The following is a 19,967-nucleotide window of genomic DNA, read 5'->3' as shown; positions in this document are numbered from 1 at the left end:
AAACCACAAGGAACTGAATCCTGCCCAAAACCACCTGAGTGACTTTGGAAAGCCTGTCAAGCCTCGAGCTGATGCAACCCTGGCCAGCACCGTGACCGCAGTGTGAGAGGCCGGGCCAGACCCGGGATCCCGGCCAATATAGGAACTGCAAGATAACGGATGCCTGTTTCAAGCTGCTGTGTTTGAAGGTAATTTTTTACACAGCCATAGAGAACCAGTACACCTGGGACAAGTGAGCCGTTACTGCATCACCTGCGCACATCGAGCAGTTACCTTGGGCAAATTGCTTAACCTGCAAGGGCTTCGGTTCCTTCCCTTCCCCACCTCATGGGTTACGATGTCTGTCTGAAGGCACCTGCTCACAGAAAACAGCTTGATATGGATGCAACATAGAAAATTTGATCAAATTTCCTTACTAGTAAACATTTTTAACTAGTAAAAAGAAAGGACACTTTCAAAATCAGGTAAAAACCATGTTTTTCTTTTAATTGACTACTTAATTCACATTTCCTTCTCGGCTGCCACTTTGGTAAAAAGTAGGTCCCCCCTCACAAGAACACTGCATCCAGACAGGCCGAGACAGAGCCAGTGTGAACACGACAAGCCCCACACCGGGGCCTTTGGAAGAGGAAGAACAACAGCAAAACCCAGCTTTTTCTTTGTCTAGAAAGGGACTGTGAATCGGAGGGTCCCAAGCTCCACTTTCTAAAAAGAAAAACCTGGAGCTCAATGTAAAAATGGAAACTAAAATGTATCAGCAATGAAGCACGGTACCCTCCTCATATGCTCAAGGTGAAGGTGGTTTCGGAGAAATAAGTATCTGATTACCCGGCTTCTTGTGTTAGGAATGGCCCCCTTCCAGCATTTTTAAAGGAAGATGGTTGTGTTTTCTATTTCATTTCCAAGCAGGTATAAAATCTACTAAAAGGAAGAAAATGAATCAGAATAAATCAGCTCACTCATGAGAGACACTCCTAGATGATGATTTTTGGTTGCTGAGAATATTCAGCACATTATTTCAAAGTGGCAAAATCTGAGGTTATCTGAAGAGAATTCACAAAAGAGGCAGCTACATTCACTGATAAAATCACGTGAGACACACATACATATGACCCCATTTCTTTTCAGTGTATATGTAAAGGGGCCAAGACCCCTGATCATCAAAATAAGTTATTTTTGTATTACAGTGCACAGAACAATAGAGAAAAAGACGCTTTCTTGGAGAGTGACCGAAAGGCGTTTTGCTAAAGGTCCATATCACTCTGAGGCAGAAGGCACGGAGCCCGGCGCGGCAGCGCGGCCTTCATTAGCTTGACCCTTCCTTTTCTTTGGCTGCGGTGACCTCAGTGGGAGTTGTTTCTTCCGAGTGTTCTCCTGGCTGCTGCTGCTCCTCCTCCTCCTCCTCCTCGTCTTGAGGATAGAGGTCCGGGTACTTCTGCATGCATTCCTGCATGGCCCGGAACTGGTTTACACAGTCTGATCCCTTGACATCCTCTGTGCTATAGTGGAAGCAGGAAAAGGCCGACTTGAATTGTTCCCCGCAGGGGCCACTGGCCATGCCCCCAAGGCACGGGCAGTTCCAGTTAATGTCTCCATTCGGCAGGATCAATCCTGGAATAGGAAGATGGGCGAGGAAAATGTGAGAGACGCTCTCTAACGTTGAGAAAGAAAAGCAAAACCAAGGCTAGCCTTGACGGGCCACGTGAGAGGTGAACAGTATGAACTGCTGCCCAGCAGGCACCTGCCTGTGGACCTACCTCTCAGATTGGGCTCAGATGCCCAGAACAAAGCCAGCATTCCTGGCTCAGCTGGAGAGGAGCCACCACTGGCAACTTTCTCCACGAGCGACACTGATCTATATTCTAAGCCACCTCCCAGGGCAGAGACTGCGTTCTAAGAACTATAGGCTGGAATCCATTTAGTACAAAGTAGATGCCATCACTTGGATGGTTAATGAGAACCTTTTTAAAGCCCAAACACTTGAAGAAGCTGAGATAGTGCCCTGGCCAGTGTGGCTCCATTGGTTAGAGGATCATCTCATACACCAAAATGTTGGGGGTTCGATTCCTGGTCAGGGCACATACCTAGGGTGCAGGTTCTATCCCTGGTCGGGGGTGTGTATGGAAGGCAACCAACCGATTTTACTCTCTCTCTCCCCCTTCCTTTCTCTTTCTCCCTCTACCTTCCTGGTGAAAACAAGGGTCCTCCTGTGCCACCTAGGAAGATGTCCAACACATGTTTACAAGGAAGAGGCTAGTGGCATACAGAGAGTGCTGTGCTTCCGCTCTTATAAAAACGAAAAATTTAGAGGGAGACTAACCACATCAACCAAAGTGCTACATTGTACATATGTGTTAGGGAGGGGCTAGGGTTTCAGATGGATTTTCATTTCAATATTATATAGGCCCCTACCTTTCGATTTTTACACTTTTTCTTATCTTTGAACTTTGTCCACATCTAAATAGTTTAGATGTTTTCTAAAATGCTTTTAAGATGATGGCTCATGTTCAGCTTTGTGGCAGACATGGACGGGAAAATGATTCACGTAGAATTCTCTTACATACGTCGACCACAGAGACTGAGTGCACTCTTTAAGAAAGACTCCTTTAAGTGCCCGGGCAAATTACACGTGATTTTTCACTCCTAGGAAATACGTACATTTGGCACTCTGAGCTAGTGTCCAAAGTCCTAGGCCTAGGCCGAACGGTCTCTTCACTCCAGCCCAGGAAGCTTCAGTGCTCAACAAATCCGCTGGCGCGGTTACTCATGAGGAAGGCAGGCTGACAGTAGAGTGGGCAGTGGGAACCGGCAGGCAGTGCTCCACGGTTCCGCTGACAGCTGCAATGCACGTTCTCGTGCACCGTTCGTTATACGGGATAAATCAAGTAATCCTTTCAGCAACCTTCTGCAGTGGTATTACTAATCCCAGCTTACAAATGAGGTTTCTGGGGTTCAGTGGGGTCCAGGTTGGGACTATAGCCAGGACTCTTAGGATTCCCCGAGCCCATTTGCTCCACATCTCACCACCTCCCCCTACTTCACAACCCATCTCAGTGCTGGAAGCATTTATAAATGCTGCCCCCTGGAGGTCCAACACTGCTAATACACCTGCACAAACAGTTTCCAAGACAAATAACACTGTAATGCTAATATTTAAAAGTAATAGCTCAGGTCTGCAGGAGTCCTTGTATCACTACTTATCAGAGGAAGGTGAGTGAGAAAGTGACAGTTCCTCACAGAGAACACTATGAAGCCAACTTGCACTCGAGGGACACAATGTAAAACACAACGATGGTGGCTTCAAACAATTAAGCTCAGATGCCGCATGTCTTAAAACTAGTAATTTTGCAATTGAGAGTTCAGAACCTAGGTCCCAGAGTTCTGTTTCATATGCTTCTTCACTATAATTACTCATGAGAAGGGGCTGCAAAGGCAAATACCCATAAGGTCCAAGCACGGTACGTGACAGAAGCAGGCGGGAGAAAAAACGGGGGTAATGATAACGACTGGCAGGAAATGGAGGGAAAGGCACAGCCTCAAGGCAAATGCATTCCGTTTGTATAAAAATACTATGGGGCAGGCAAAACGAGGTATGATTTGTCCGGCAGGCCTCACAGTCTCAATCCACTAAAGAAATGTGCTTAGCTAATGTGGACTTAAAGACAGGCAAAGGTCTAGAATTTACATGTGATTTACTTTTCTTTTAAGAGGGCTGATTCCAGATCACTCCTGTAGCTGTCATTCTCAGAAATCCAACACTTTGTGCAATGTCTGCATTTCCCACTGTCCTCCAAAGGGTGCTACACATGCCTTTCGAGCTTTATTTTAATCCCTATGAGCAGCAGACAGTGTCCTACTTAAGAATATACACTTCAGCCCCGGCTGGTGTGACTCAGTGGATCGAGCACCGGCCCGTGAGCCAGGTCACTGGTTTGATTCCCAACAGGGCACACGCCTGGCTTGTGGGCCAGGTCTCCAGCTTGCAAGAGACAGCTGAATGATGTATCTCTTGCACATCAATGTTTCCCTCCCTTCCCACCTAAAATAATAAATAGAATCTTAAAAAAAAAAAAAAAAGGGAATATACACTTTAGTTAGCATTTGAAGAATATCAACCAGGGGCCCATATTCTACAGGCAGCTCCTACAAGGTGTTTCAACCGTATTAACGAGCACTAGAAGGCTTGTTAGTTATCATCATGGATGTCAGAAAAGGCTTTAGATCATTGGTGAAGGGAGCTCTGTTTACGATATATGGACTATTTATGAATACCGCATACATGCAGCCACCTTACGCAGGCTGGGGTACGTCCTAGTGAGTCCAACAGTCCAAAGCTTTTGCAGTGGTGCGCTAGGTCCAGGTGACCATTAGCTGAGTTGTGTGGAACAGTTCTGACTAGGTTGGCTGAATCCTGCTGCTAGAAGACTGTCCTTCTATCTCAAGTGAGTGCTTTTCCTGCAAGGTGCTCGCTGGAGAACTACAAGGAGAAAGCACCTCAGAGAAGAAGGTGTGTGGCTCCTAGGTGCCTGCTTACTGACAGTCTGCAGACGTGGCAGAATTATGTCTCGTAACTTGACTGAACAGAGGATCCCTGTTACCTTATCTGAACAGCTCAAATCCACTGACACCCTCCTCCAAAACTTAATCACAGAGAAGCATCCAACCAGCAGCTTAAGCCAATGCAAAAATTCAGAAGAAAAAGAGGCAGAAGACTTCAGTAAGGAGAACCTCTTAGGTTCTAGCTGAATGGCCAGGGAAGCGTAACAGAATGAGGGCCCCAAATAGCCCCTCACACCTCTGTGGGAGACAAACTCACTGTCCTGAAAGAGGTCCATGGCTGAGATGTGTAACTGAAAACCCAGCCTCGTCTAGGACAAAATGGGGGAAAATGTGAGCGTCGAACTTTTCCCCCAGCTCACGTCTGCGGGGCCCTGGGAGGCCCCACGTCACTCACCATGCTCCTCGTACGGATCATTGGGATCGTCAGCCACCAGCTCGGCACTGCTTGGAGTTTCATGGTCTTCTTTGGTCACAAATATGATTCGATCCTTCCCTAGTGTTTAGAGGGCAGAGGAAGATACCTTTCACTCAGAAGCAGTGAATCAGCCCTAAAGCCAGAACAGTAAAACAAACCAAGTTTGAAGACTGTCCCAAGTGACATCCCCAAGTGAGGTGACCACCAAACTGCCCTCTCTGGGCTGAGTCCCGGGCTCCGCATGACGCACGGTTTAGCAGCCACCGTCACCGGATACCTGTGGCTGGCACGAAAACTCCACCAAGGTCTTGGGTGAGGAGGGTGATAGCACACTCTGCCCACCATATGTATCCTCCACGTGGGAGATGCGATGCCCACCCTACCAAATCTGCTGCCACTCCAGTGGTGCAATGAGTCCTTCTTCCTTCCATCAAGAAAGGAGCGGTCCTTTCCAGACACCTCAGAGGGCGGGTGCGATCTTCAAGCCCACTCTCTGCCGTGCTCCAGAGAGCCGGTGTCTTTCAGAGGGGATTCCACACGTTTGGTGCCCTGGGTTTTGTGGCTGTTGCCCAGGGTACACCCCTTGATTGCCTGGCTCTGGTGGCTGAGGACGCTTGTATTCTGGTGTCCCACAGGGCTGTGGCAAGCAAAGAGATGGTTCCTGGCAGGTGACCACCCCCATGGAACTGCTCAGACAGTGGACTAAGGTAATCATCTCCCACCCCCGAGTCTTTCTGTTAAGGAGGCCTTTGCTTGTCTAGATTTTGGCATGAGGGGCAGACTTCAGGTCTGGCAGATACCTAACGGCTTATGGGGCAGCTCTCCGGAAATGTAGGCTGTGGAGGCCAAACTGGTGTTCTCCCTCTGCCATACTCCAGCTTGCTGGTATCACCTAGAAAAGAGCTTATACACTTGTCTGCAGTCCTGATTTTTGTGACTGCCACGCAAGGGATACCTCCAGATTGCCTGGTTTTGGTGGCCAGTGGGATATATGCTTGTAGTCCCACAAGACTACAGAGATTTGCTAACTTTCAAAAGTTGATGCCTGAGCCCCGGCTGGTGTGGCTCAGTGGATTGAGTGCCAGCTTGCGAACCAAAGGGTTGCCAGTTTCATTCCCAGTCAGGGCACATGCCTGGGTTGAGGGCTAGGTCCCCAGTAGGGGGCACGCAAGAGGCAAACACACATTGATGTCACCCCCTCTCCCTCCCTTCCCCTCTCTAAAATGAATAAATAAAATCTTAAGAAAAATAAAACAAAAAGTTGACGCCTAAGTATCTAGCTTTCAGCAAGCCTGAATTTAGGTGCTGAGACTTTCCCTTTTCAGACACCGCTAGTTTTGGCGCATCCCCCACTCCTGGGAGCTATTACAAACACAACAGGCTGCTCGGCCAAGTCCAAAGACTGAGACAACCAAGAGCTGGGGCAGGGATGAACGACAAGTTTCACCTCCCATGAGGCCACTTCAAGACTTAGGTTGTTTCATCTGATGCATAGAAACCAACACAGAGAGTCAAGCAGTATAAAGAAACAAAAAAATACGTTTCAAAAACAAACAAAAAACCTCAGCTAAAACTCAGAAAAAAACAAAGAACAAAACCAAAATAATCTTCCCTACCCTGGGGAAGGAAATAGATACCGAGATCCAGGATGTCCAGAGAGGTCCAAGTAAGAGGAACCCAAAGATATCCACACCAAGTCAAAGTATAATTAAAATGTCACAAATTAAAGATTAGGAGAGAATATAAAAAGGAGTAAGAGAAAAACTTGTTAAGTACAAGGCAAGCCCCATAGGACAATCATATTTTTTCACAACTGTGTAGGTCGGAAGAGAGTGGAATGATACATTCAAAGTACTAAAGGAAAAAATAACTTCTGACCAAAAATACTATAACCAGCAAAATTATCATTCAGAAATAAAGAAGAGCCCTGACTGGTGTGGCTCAGTGGGTTGAGCATCATCTTGCAAACTGAGGGGTCCCTAGTTCGATTCCTGGTCAGGGTACATGCCTGGGTCGTGGACCAGGTCCCTGGATGGGGGTGTGCGAGAGGCAGCTGATTGATGTTTCTCTCCCTCTCTTTCTTCCTCCCTTCCCCTCTCTCAGAAGTTAAATGAATAAAGTCTTAAAGAAAAAAAGAGAGATAAAGAGTTTTCTAGGCAAGCAAAAGCTAAAGGACTTCATCACTACTAAACTGACCTTATGAAAAATGTTAAACAGACTTCTTTAAGTTGAGGAAGAAAAGGGTACAAATTATTAACAAGAACACATATGAAAGAATAAATTACACTGCGAAGGGAAATATATAGCAAAGGTAGTGGAGTAAACAGTTACAAAAGCAAGACAAAAGTAAAAAAACTACAATTACAATAATTAGTTACAGGATACACAAAATAAAAAGATGTAAAATGTGACATTAAAAACAAAATGTAGGGGAGGGAGAATAATAATGTTGAGCTTTACAATGAGATCAAACTTTGTAAGCTGTTATCAAATTAAAAATAGTTTTATATACAACATACATAAGTTGTTACATGCATGCCTCATGGTTATTGTGAAGCAAAAACCTGTTGCAGTTACACAAAAGATAAAGGGAAAGGAATATAAGCAAATTGCTAAAGAGAGTCATCAAACCATGAGAGCAAGAGAAGAAAGAGATAAACTACAAAACTGTCAGAAAACAATTAACAAAATGCAATAAGCACAAACCTATCAGTAGGTTTGCACCTAATATAGGGGTGCCTGAATGCAAAAAGCAAAGACCTAAAGGGAGAAATAGCAATCCAATATCAGCAGGTGACTTTAATACCCCACTTACATCAATAAACAAATAATCGAGACAGAAATCAATTAAGGAAACATTGGCCTTAAACAACATGTTAGACCAGATGGACTTAAAAGAAATTTACAGAACATTCTATCCAAAACAACAGAATACACATTCTTCTCAAGAGCATATGGAACAGTTTCCAAGATAGATTATATGTTAGGCCACAAATCAAGTCTTAATAAATTTAATGAGTTCTGGCCAAGATGGAGGTGTAGGTAGATATACTTTGCCTTCTTGCAAAACCACAAGAAGGAAACAACCAGTCTAAAAACAAAAAACAACCAGAACTGCCAGAAAATTGAAGTGTATGAAAGTCCGACAACCAAGGAGTTAAAGAAGAAACATTCATTCAGACTGGTAGGCGGAGTGGAGAGGGGCAGCCGGGGTGCAGAGGACACAAGGCTTCACTGGTGGCTCGTGGACCGGGAGGGGCAGGTGGCAGCTGCAGACTGGACAGTCCCACATTCACGTGCGGGTAAACTGGGAGGAACAACTGGGGAGTGAGACAGTCTGCACAACCCAGGGTTCCAGCTCTGGCAAGGTAAAGCCTCAGAACCTCTGACTGTAAAAACCTGTGGAGGTTGTGGGGGCAGGAGAAACTGCCAGTCTCTTGAAAATGGGGTAAGAGACGTGCAATTGGCATTGTTCCCTCTCTGATCCCACCCCCACAGACAGTGCCACAACCCAGCAACCTGGGTGGCCCTGCCCTGGTGAATACCTAAGACTGTGCCCCTTACAACGTAACAGGCAAGCTGAGACAAAGAAATATGGCCCAAATGAAAGGACAGATCAAAACTCCAGAAAAAGAACTAAGCGACAAGGAGATGGCCAACCTGTGAGATGTAGAGTTGAAAACTCTGGTAATCAGGATGTTCACAGAAATTACTGAGTATGGACGCCAAACAAAGGAAGAAGTGAAGTCTATACAAAGTGAAATAAAGGAAAATATACAGGGAACCATCAGTGAAAGGAGGGAAACTGGGACTCAAATCAACGATCTGGAACAAAAGGAAGAAATAAACATTCAACCTGAACAGAATGAAGAAACAAGAACTCAAAAAAATGAGGAGAGGTTTAGGAACTTCTGGGACAACTTTAAACATTCCAACATCCGAATCATAGGGGTGCCAGAAGGAGAAAAGGAAGAGCAAGACATTGAAAATTTATTTGAAAAAATAATGGAAAAACCTTCCCCAATCTTGTGAAGGAAATAGACATACAAGTCCCAGAAGTTCAGAGTCCCAAACAAGTTGGACCCAAAGGGGAACATGCTAAGGCACATAATAATTAAATTACCGAAGATTAAAGATAAGGAGAGAATCTTAAAAGCAGCAAGAGAAAAGGAGACAGTTACCTACAAAGGAGTTTCCATAAGGTTATGAGCTGATTTCTCAAAAGAAACCTTACAGGCAAGAGGGGCTGGAAAGAAGTATTCAAAGTTGTGAAAAACAAGAACCTACACCCAAGATTACTCTATCCAGCAAAGCTATCATTTAGACTGGGAGGGCAGACAAAGTGCTTCTCAGATAAGGTGAAGTTAAAGGTGTTCATCATCACCAAACCCTTATTATATGAAATGCTAAAGGGACTTATTCTAAGAAAAAGAAGATCAAAACTATAAACAGTAAAATGACAACAAACACAACTATCAACAATTGAACCTAAACCCCCCCCCCAAAACAAACTAAGCAAACAACTAGAACAGGAACAGAATCACAGAAATGAAGATCACATGGAGAGTTATCAGCGGAGAGGGGGTAGAATGGGGGGAAAGGTACAGGGAATAAGAAGCATAATTGATAGGTGCAAAATAGACAGGTAGAAGTTAAGAATAGTATAGGAAATGGAGAAGCCAAACACCTTGTATGTAGAGACCATGGACATGAACTAAGTGAGGGGAATGCTGGAAGGAATGGGGGGTACCGGGCAGAGGGAAATAAAGGGGGGGGGGGGAAGAATGGGACAACTGTAATAGCATAATCAATAAAACATACTTGAAAAAAGTCTTAATAAATTTAGGAGAATTGCAATCATATCAAGCATCTTTTCTGACTACAACAGTATGAAATCAGAAATTAATGACAATGAAAATGAAAAATTCACAAACATGTAGAGATTAAACAACATGCTATTGAACAGCACGTGATTCAAAGAAGAAATCAAAAGCGAAATCAAAAAACACCTTGAGACAAAAATGGAAACTTAAATACCAAAATATTAGGGGATGCGGCAAAAGCAGTTCTAAGAGAAAAGTTCACAGCAGTAAATGCCTACCTCGAGAAACTAAAAAAGTCTCAACAAACAAGCTAACTTTACACCTCAAAGAACTAGGGAAAGAATGAAACCCAAAGATAGTAGAAGAAAGGAAATAACTAAGATTAGAGCAAAAGTAAATAAAATAGAGACTACAGAGACAATACAAAAGAGCAATGAAAATAAGAACTGGTTCTTTAAAAAAATAAACAGAGTTGACGAACATGTAGCTAGAATCACCCAGAAAAAAAGAGAGGACACAAATAAGGTCAGAAATGAAAGAGGGGATGTTACACCTGATAGGACCGAAATACAAAGGGTCATGAGACATTACTATAAACAAGTATACACCAACAAATTGGATGACCTGTAAGACGTGAATAAATCCTGGAAACCCACAACCTACCAAGACTACATCATGATGAAAGAGAAAATCTGAACAGACCAATTACTATAATGATATCATTAATTGAATCAGTTAGCACAAACTTAACTAAAAACAAAAGTCCAGGACCAGACAGCTTCACTGGTAAACTCTACAAAACATTCAAAGAAGAAATATTGGAAGAGGAGGGAACTCTTCCAAACTTATTTTTTGAGGCCAGCATTACCCTGATACCAAAACCAGACACGGATGCATTGAGAAAAGAAAATTACAGGCAGCTCCCTGATGAACATAGATGTAAAAGTCCTCAGCAAAGTATTAGTGAACCAAATTCAACAATATACTAAAAGGGCCACACAGCATGATCAAATGAAATTCATTCCAGGGGTGGAAGGGTGGTCCAACACCTGCAAATCACTCCATGTGATTCACCACACGATCATCTCAAGGGATGCTGAAAAAGCATCTGACAAAATTCAACACCCATTTGTGCTAAAAACTCTCAACAAATCAGCTATAGAGGGAGTATATCTCATCATAATAGAGACCATATTTGGCAAGCCCACAGCAAGCATCATATTCAATGGTGAAGCTGCAAAGTGTCCCCCTGAGATCAGAAACAATACAAAGACGCCCACTCTTGCCACTTTTATTCAGCACAGTATTGGAAGTGCTAGCCAGAGCAGTTAGGCAAGAAAAATAAAAGGCAACCAAATTGGAAAGAAAAAAAACCTGTCTCTATTTGCAGCTGACATATTATAATACAGAAAACCCTCAACACTCCATCAAAAAGTTCTTAGATCTAATAAATACAGTAAAGTTGCAGGATACAAAATCAACATACAAAATCTGTTGAGTTTCCATAAACTAATGATGAATTATCAGAAAGGGAAATTAAGAAAACAATCCAATTTATAATTGCATCAAAAAGAATTAAATACCTAGGAATAAATTTAACCAAGGAGGTAAAAGTCCTGTATATTAAAAACTACAAGACACTAATGACAGAAATTGAAGATACAAATAAACGGAAAGGCATTCCATGCTCATAGATTAGAAGACTATTGTTAAAATGCCCACACTAACCAAGGAAATCTACAGATTCAGTGGAATCCCTATTAAAATTCCAATGGCATTTTTCACAGAAACAGAGCAACATGTATGGAACCATGAAAAACCCCGAACAACCAAAGCTTCTGGAGAAAGAAGAACAAAGCCAAAGGCATCATGCTCCAATTTCAAACTATATTAAGAAAGGTAAAGTAATTAAAACAGTATGGCATTGGCATAAAATCAGACACATAACTCACTGGAACAGAAGAGAGCCCAGAAGGAAACCCAGGCATACACGGTTGATGAAGTGACTACAAAGGAGTCAAGAACACTGATACAAGGGGAAAGAATAGTTCTTCAACAAATGCTGCTGGGGGAACTGGACAGCACATGCAAAAGAATGAAACTGGACCACTGCCTTACAGCACACACAAAATTAAGCCAACATGAATTAAGGACTTGAACATAAGATCCGAAATTACAAAACTCTAAATAAAAGAAAACAGGCAGTAAGGTCCTTGACATAGGGCTTGGCAATGATTTTTAAAATTGGACACCACAAGCAAAAGCAACAAAAGCAAATGTAAACACGTGGGACTACATCAAACTAAAATGCTTCTGCCTAGAAAAAGAAACCATCAACAAAATGAAAGGCAACCTGCAGAACGGGAGAAAATATTTGCAAATCATGTATCTGATAAGGGGCTAATAAGCAAAATATGTCAATATGATATATCAATAGCATAAAAAAATCTGATAAAAAATGGGGAGATCTAAATATATATTTTTCCAAAGAAGATACACAGGTAGTCAGCTAGTATATGAAAAGATATTCTACATCATTAATCACCAGGGAAATGCAATCAAAACCACAATAAGACATCACCTCATACCTGGTGGAATGGCTATTGCTAGAGAGACTGGAAATAACAGCTGTCGATGAGCATATGAAGATAAGGGACCCTTGTGCACTGTTGGTGGGAATATAAACTGGTACAGCCACTACTGAAAACAGTACAGAGATGCCCTGGCTGGTGTGGCTCAGTTGTTTGGAGCATCGTCCCATAAACTGAAAGGTCAAGGGTTCGATTCTTGGTCAGAGCATGTACGAGAGGCAACCAATTAATGTTTCTGTCTCACATTGATGTTTCTCTCCCTCTCTCTCTCCTCTTTCCTTCCGCTCTCTCTAACATCAGTAAGCATGTCCTCGGTGAGTATTAAAAAAAAAACAGTATGGAGGTTTCTCAAAAAATTAAAATAGAACTATCATATGACCTAGCAATTCCACTTCTGGGTAATTTATTCATGGAAAACAAAAACACTACTTGAAAAGATATATGCTATGTTTGTTGTACTATTTACAATAGCAAAGGTATGGAAATAACCTAAGTATCTATTGTTGATGAATGAATAAAGAAATTGTAGTGTCTATACAATGGAATATTATTCACCCATAAAAATGAAACCTTGCCAATTGCAACAACATGGATGGGCCTCGAGGGCGTATGTTAAGATGGAGAAAGACAAATATCGCATGATCTCTCTTATATGTGGAATCTAAAACAAAACAAAACAAAACAAAAGCTTATAGATGCAGAGAACAGATCTGTGGTTTCCAGGGGGAGATGAGGGTGAAAGAAGTGAAGTGGTTTTTTTGTCTGTTTGTTTTAATTGAGTTTAATTAGAAAAAAGAGATGACTTGCTTCTAGCTCCCCAGGGATTCACCCACAGGGTTCAGAACGCGTAAGAAGCCTGAGCACGAGTGAGTACTGTGCAAGGTGAGAAGTGCACCGTGGTGTGAGTGCCAGTGAGCTGCCCATGGCAGCCCGCTCAGCTGATGCAGCCACTTCCGAGTGTCCAAGAAGCTATCCTGTGGGAAAATATCCCAGTCACCTGCCTCTGAAAGGGGCCCCAGATCAAGACTTCCTCTAGGCATCCTGGGCTCCTAATCGTGGCTGGGAGAAGGAAGGGATCAAGATGGTGGGGGACACTGTAGAAGTTCCCCAGAGTCCATGAGGCCCGGGGGCGATTTCCCAACAAGTGGGCCTGGGGGAGGTGGGGTTATTTCACCAAAGTGCTGATGTCATTAACTTCTGCAGCTTGTTATTTTTAGGGTATCAGTCTGGGCAGCAGGGTCAGGACTGATGTCTTCCAAAGACCAGCATCAGGAAGGCAGTGCAGCCTGGGCAAGCGCCCACAGCCCTGTGCACCTGGCTGCCAGAGGGTCCTGAGCCTCCAGGAAAGCAAGGTGGCGGGAGCCAAATGCATTTTATCTGAGGAGGTTTTCCTCCTGGGAGGCAGGGAAGACGGAATCAGCACTGAATGAGCCAGGATGGGTGTATTCCACGGCTCGCTTTATCTAACCTTACAGTGACCCTATAAAGTTTTATCACCCTCATTTTACACAGCACAAAAATCAAGGCCAAGAGTGGTGACTCAAAACCAATCCACTGGAAATGCAAGGCAGGCACCTCGCCCACTGGACTACCTCCTGGATTCTCCCTCTACACCTTCACTTCCTACACGCTGGGGCCCTCAGCTCATTGCACAGTAGGTATCTGCTCGATATTCCCACTGTGGGTGGGAGCACCTTCTCCTCGGCACCACACATGCTGCAGGGTCATCAGTGTCCCCTGCAGCCCCTGGAGGGCTCGCCCTCTCTGGGTCTTGTGTGTCAGATAGCTCCTGCCATCTGGTCATTGCTCTCACGGGAGACAGCAGGAGACGCATTTTCAGGCGGTGAGCCTGAGGCTCTCTGGGAAGAGGCTTGCTCACACAGGGCTGGAATCTGAACCCAGCTCTGGGCCTGCAAAGGCCATCTATGGAGACCCTCCCCACATCCCCACACTGCCCTCTCAACACACACACACATAAAAATAATAATGACGGCTTGACACAGAGTGCTTAGCATGACTAGGACACTATCGTGTGCTTTGGGCAGGAATAAATGGTCTGTGTAATACATACTGAGCCAGTCCCTGACCAAGCAGCTGAGAATTAAGTCAATGAATGTTTGCTGAGTGCATCAACAGGTTTCTTCTAAGCTACTGGTACCTCCCTCGTGAAGGGAAAGACATGTTCTACAGCCCTACTAACCACCCTCTCTGACCCAGGAGATCTGGGATGATGGGACCCATCTAGAAGGAGCTGGGAGATGCCTGGCATTTAAGGCTTCTCCAGGCACCATCCAATTATGCCCTTGGACAGGGCCTTAGTGGCCTGGAGTGAATTAGCTAGTGTGGGGGCAGAGGCCAGGCCTGCAGAAATGCGGCTGAGAGCTGCTAGTGTTTTCTCTTATTATTTCATACTCACCCCCCTCCCCCGTTCGCGTTTAAGATAGTTCAGTCACAGGTATGGCTAAGGGAAACCAAGAGAAAAATGCAGGGCCCATGCTTGGGCTGCCATATTGAAGGAAGCGGCCTGGGGAAAGCATGTGGGTGACAGCAAAAAACAGTGACGCCTCCAGTGAAAAGGACACTTGAGGGGGCAGAGAGAAGTCACCTTGGTGCTTCATGCCCTTTCCGCACCGGGTAACAGTAATGCCAGGTGCCCGTCAGCATGCACAGGAACTAGACCTCCGGCCCACCTGAAGTTTCCACGCCCAGAGCTGGTCTCTGCCTCCACGCAGCACATTTTACCTCAGAGAAGACTGCTTTCCCCATGTGGCCTGGGCAAGGATTTGGGCCAGGCAGCCAGGGCACATTAAAGTAGCCAAAGACCTTGGTGATTCTGGTCAGTTTCAGAAAACTGGAAAGCAACCTGCAAAAATGCTGAATGCTAAGCAGAATAAGCCGACAGGAAGTTCTCAGCTTAGCTCTGACCTTTGAGTTTACCAAGATCTCAGCTAGGCCAGACCAGTGATGAGGCCCAACGGCCTGGCCTCACCCCAAAATTAAACCAAGCTCTCTGGCATGTTTACACGGCTCACAAGCTTCACAGGTAGCTGTGATACACAGCCAGGTGTGGGAATCATAGGCCTAGCACAATCCCACCGAGAATGTTCCAGGTCCCTCCCAGAGCTGTCTTCTCAAGCACCTTCCTGGATTTCCCTTTTAGAGAGGTTATACTCGATGGGCAATGTGATATTCTGATTTATAATAAAAATTATACATATTTCCAGGCCTTTGCTTCTTGGAATATTTAAAGGTGCAGACAAGGCCCTAACTGCTGTTGCTCTGTTGGCTGGGTAATGTTCCCCAAAGCAAAAGGTCGCTGGTTCGACTCCTGGTCAGGGCACGTGCCTAGGTTGTGGGTTTGGTTCCCGGTTGGGGCATGTATGAGAGGCAACCAATTGATGTTTCTTCCTCACATTGATGTCTCTCTCTCTCTCTCCCTCCCTTCCCCTCTCTCAATTAAGTAAATAAATAAATATATATTTTTAAAAACTTTTAAAAAGAGTTAGCCGAAAGACAGTACTTATCTACTCCTAACAGACCTAACCGTGAAGGAAAGAACTAGTCCTAAGAATGCCAGCTACTGGGGCAATCTGGCACCTTCTTCAGGTCTCAGAAAAACAGGTCCCTCATCAGCTCAGCCTGCTTACCGTGGTAAACAAAGAAAGCGAAACAAATCTCTGCTCTGTCCTGAAATCCTGCTCAAATGGCTCCAATGACAAGGATAAAATGGCCAGAAAAAGAGACAGTCAGAGGCTAGAGATGTCAGTACAGTTTCGGAAGAGGAAAGGCTGACAGAAGAGTGCCCTCTGACATGACGAATGGACAATGCTGAGCCCAAAGCGCTCAAGGGGAAGTCAACAGAAGAAAATCAGTCCCATCCCAGACCCTGCTATGGTGGGAATCCAAGGCCCCAGGGGTCTCTCTGAAAGACTTTGGACTGGGGCTGAGGACAGAAGGACTGACTGAGCAGCTGGATACCAAGACACCCCCAACGCTGAAGTTTTACTCTCTGTACAGACACCCTCTTCTCCTGTCTTGTCTCACACCACCATCCTCCAATCAGCTTGGCTCCAGCTTCAAACGCGTCTGGAAAGATCTGCATCCCTCTCACGGCCCTATCTTCCACTATGTGCTCCCACCGTTCCAGCGCCTTCTTGCATCTCCTTGAACATACTGAGCACGCGCCTCCCTTCGGGCCTTTGCACAGGCCGTTCTCTCCTCCAGCAGCGCTCTCCCTCAGATGCCTTCACACCTCTGCTCGGTGCCTCCTTCCTCGACGGCTCGGCATCTTCCTCACCCTGCTTATTTTTCTCCAAAGCACTTCTCCTCACCTAACACACTATGTATTTATTTACTGCTCATCTCCCTCACTGAAATGTCAGCTCCTTAGGGACTAGGGTTTGCCTTTTTCATTCATTGCAGTAACCCCGGAGCCTGGAACAGCGCCCTGAACATAGTGGGCAATCATTATCTGTTGAAAAAGTGAGTGGAGAAACTGAACTCCGGATTAGGACATGTGGCAGAGGGGCAGGAAGACGGAATGATTATCACCATAAAGCGTGTTAGAGAACACTATTGGATGGGTGGTCTCATTTCCCCCCCAGAACGATGAACATGCACGAGATCATCACCCTTCAGAATCTCTGAGCACATCCAACCCAGGAGTGTCCACCATGCCACAAGGGCAGAATTTGTCACCTGTGCTCACTAATAATATGCACGGTGGATGGCATGTCAGGGGTGCTCAATAAATGTTTGCTGACTGAACAGGAGAGGGCAGGCTCGGCATCAGGAAAGGAGGAAACTAAAGGAACGGTGAAGCGCTGACACAGGAAAGTGTGGGTGGACCAAGGCTGAGCCACGCTGTGGAATGCCTTGAATGCCCAGCTAAGGCCTTTAGCCTGAGGCTGCGTGGTGGGTGGACCCCTGAGGTAAATTTGCACAGGCAAGTGATTCAATCAGAACAGAATTCAGGTATGTGTGTGAGTTTAGTCAACAAAGATTTGAGTGCCCATTAGACCAGGCTGTACACAAGATCCTGGGAACATGGCCCATCTAATTCTCTTAGTTCAGCAGGAGAAGACAGACGAGAACTACGATGACAAAAATAAACAAGGTGGCCTTGGCCAGGTAGCTCAGTTGGTTAGAGCACCGTCCTGATGTGCCAAGGTTGTGGGTTTGATCTCCAGTCGGGGCTCATACAAGAAGCAAGCAATGTGAAGGAACAACAGAATTAGGAATGAGGCAAAGGATGTATCATGATTTTTTAAATTTTACTAAGATTTTTATCTTAAACTTGAAAATGTTTGTAATATTTTTATCTCCCAAGTCCAATAAACACCATATTCTGATAACTACATATAGCAAGTTAAAAAAAAAAAACAATGAATGCATAAACAAGTGGAACAACAAATTGATGTTTCTGTCTTTCTCTCAAATCAGTAAATAAAACTTAAAAAAAAATAAACAAGGTGATGCCAGAAAATTTAGGATATGAAGACACCAAAGGTCAGGGAAGACCTCCCTGAGGTGACATGGGAGCTGAATCTTCACGGATGAGGAGCCAGCCATGGGAAAAGCTGAAGGATGCACTAGGCAAAAGGAAGAGCCGAAAGTCCAGTGTGGCTAAGCAATGACAGAGTGGCTAGAGATCAGGCTGGAGCCAGATCAAGCAGGAGCTGGATTATTATATAAACCCTTCCTTACATGGCAAGGAGTTTGTGATCATTTTTCTAAGTCCCGTGAGAAACATAAAAAAAAATTGGGTAGAAAAACAAAAAGTTGGGGACTTAGGGGACAGAGGGTATGGATAAGATAAAAACTAGGGAAGGTCTGAAAGTGAGCGCTTTCGATTCTCATCCCTAAACTAAGAGAGAGAGACCTTCCAACCAGGAGAAGATAAGGATCCATGCTTTGATGGAAGATGGGGCCTGCCTCTCATTCCCAGAGAACATGTGACTCCTAGAAATCCTCAAGGGCAAGGAGGGAGTCTTATTCATCTGCACAGCCTAATTATACCCAAAAGGCTCAAATTTACTTGCTAAATGACAAAGTAAATTAGAGACTCGGAGAAAGAAAATTAAAAACGAGACCAACTGACTGACAAAGTGGTGAGGGCAGAAGACTTTTGTCCACAGCACAATTAAGTATTAATCAACATAAACGGTATTCATTAGCAACTTCAATGAGCATTGTGGCTTTATGACCCAGGAAAGGAAGAAGAAATCTTGAAAGCAAGGCTGGGTGGAGGAAAAGGCTTAGCATTTTAGACTAAGCTGTTTCCCTAACTTGGGTTGGTCATCTTCTCTGGGCTTCAGATTGCCTGAATTAAATTGAGGGAGCTGGACTATTCAGCCAAGAATTTCTCAGGTATCTTCTCAGGGGCCCACTATCCCTGTCAGCTAGGACACAGAAGGTTCTTCAAGAATATCTGCTGAATGAATTAAGACCAACTACTCTTAACTTCTCATTTTACAAGTTTAGAAACGGAGGCCTGGAAGCTTCTGAACTAAGCCCAACTTTGTGTGTGTGTGTGTGGCGGGGGTGTCTTCCCAAAGAGGGCTCCCTGGAATCCACTGGGCACCAGACTGGATAGTGCAGTTCTGGAACCAGACTGCTAGGGCTCAAACCCCAGCTCCACGACTTACCCGATCGCGTGGCTTTAGGCAAGTCACTCTGGGTCTTAAGCGGGGTCAGACTTACAAAGGTCTCTGCGAAATCAATGGTAAGCCCTGTAAAGCTCCTTGAAGAGTGCCTGATAGAGGTAGCTGGGGTTCAGTAACTGTTTTTTTTGTTGGTACTTCTACCGTTCTAGCACAACACCTAGCCCGAGTGGCAACTTCTCAGGAGTTACAAGGCGCGTGTAAATCGCAACACGTGGTGTGTGGGCGATAGTAATAATTAGTGTCAATAAATTCCAAACTGCGAGCCAGAGGAAACGTGCTCAGCACTTCCCTTACCGGCTCGGGTCTACTTTATACTCTGCCACGAGCTGGTCCCTCTGAAATCCGGGTTCGAGCCTCACCATGACCTTAGAACGGCCTCACCTCTTTCAGTCTGTTTTATCACGTGCAAAACGGGGGTGGCAACCCCGCCGCCCAGCCGGCTCCAAAGGTCCCAAGGAAGGTACCCCGGGCCGCCTCGGACTGCTCACACTTGTAGTGGGGTCGCTGACTGCTGGAGCCTGCGGGGGCAGCAGAGACCCCGTACAGGCCCGCGTAGGCCGGTCGCCATGGCAGCTCACTTTCCCTACCTTCCTGCCGGCAGTAGGACATGGCTGCAGCGCAGCGCTCAGACTTCGCAGTGGAAGCGGCGGTAGCGGCGACAGCAGCGGCGGTGACTCCACGCTGTGACCTCTCTTCTGGCAGGACCGAAGCCTCCGAGGCCCGCGCGAACCCGCCCCCTCCAGGCCTGTCCGCCGCGCGCCTGCCTCAGCGCCTTCCCACTTCCAGCCTCTGGAGACCCCCCCACCCTCAGCAGAGAACTACATTTCCCAGCAGGCTGCGCTCCGCCAGGCCACTCTTCAGTCGAAACTACACTTCCCAGAAAGTCTTGCAATGCGCAGGCGCACCAATTACA

At 45.3% G+C, this 19,967-nt stretch overlaps 1 protein-coding gene across 1 annotated transcript; it reads right to left on the bottom strand.

Annotated features, from left to right (window-relative positions):
• Positions 1–465: 465 nt before the first annotated feature.
• On the bottom strand, positions 466–19,856 carry CHCHD4 (coiled-coil-helix-coiled-coil-helix domain containing 4). The gene is made up of 3 exons (XM_024556592.3): positions 19,642–19,856; positions 4,955–5,053; positions 466–1,611 (listed from the first exon to the last, which is right to left on the bottom strand). Exons 1-3 carry the CDS (start codon positions 19,661–19,663, stop codon positions 1,307–1,309), a joined length of 426 nt encoding a protein of 141 aa, XP_024412360.2. The 5' UTR covers positions 19,664–19,856; the 3' UTR covers positions 466–1,306.
• Positions 19,857–19,967: the final 111 nt, after the last annotated feature.

Source organism: Desmodus rotundus, chromosome 8 (assembly GCF_022682495.2).
Source record: "Desmodus rotundus isolate HL8 chromosome 8, HLdesRot8A.1, whole genome shotgun sequence".
Classification (NCBI taxonomy): Eukaryota; Metazoa; Chordata; class Mammalia; order Chiroptera; family Phyllostomidae; genus Desmodus; species Desmodus rotundus.
This window is presented reverse-complemented; position numbering and strand designations above follow the sequence as displayed.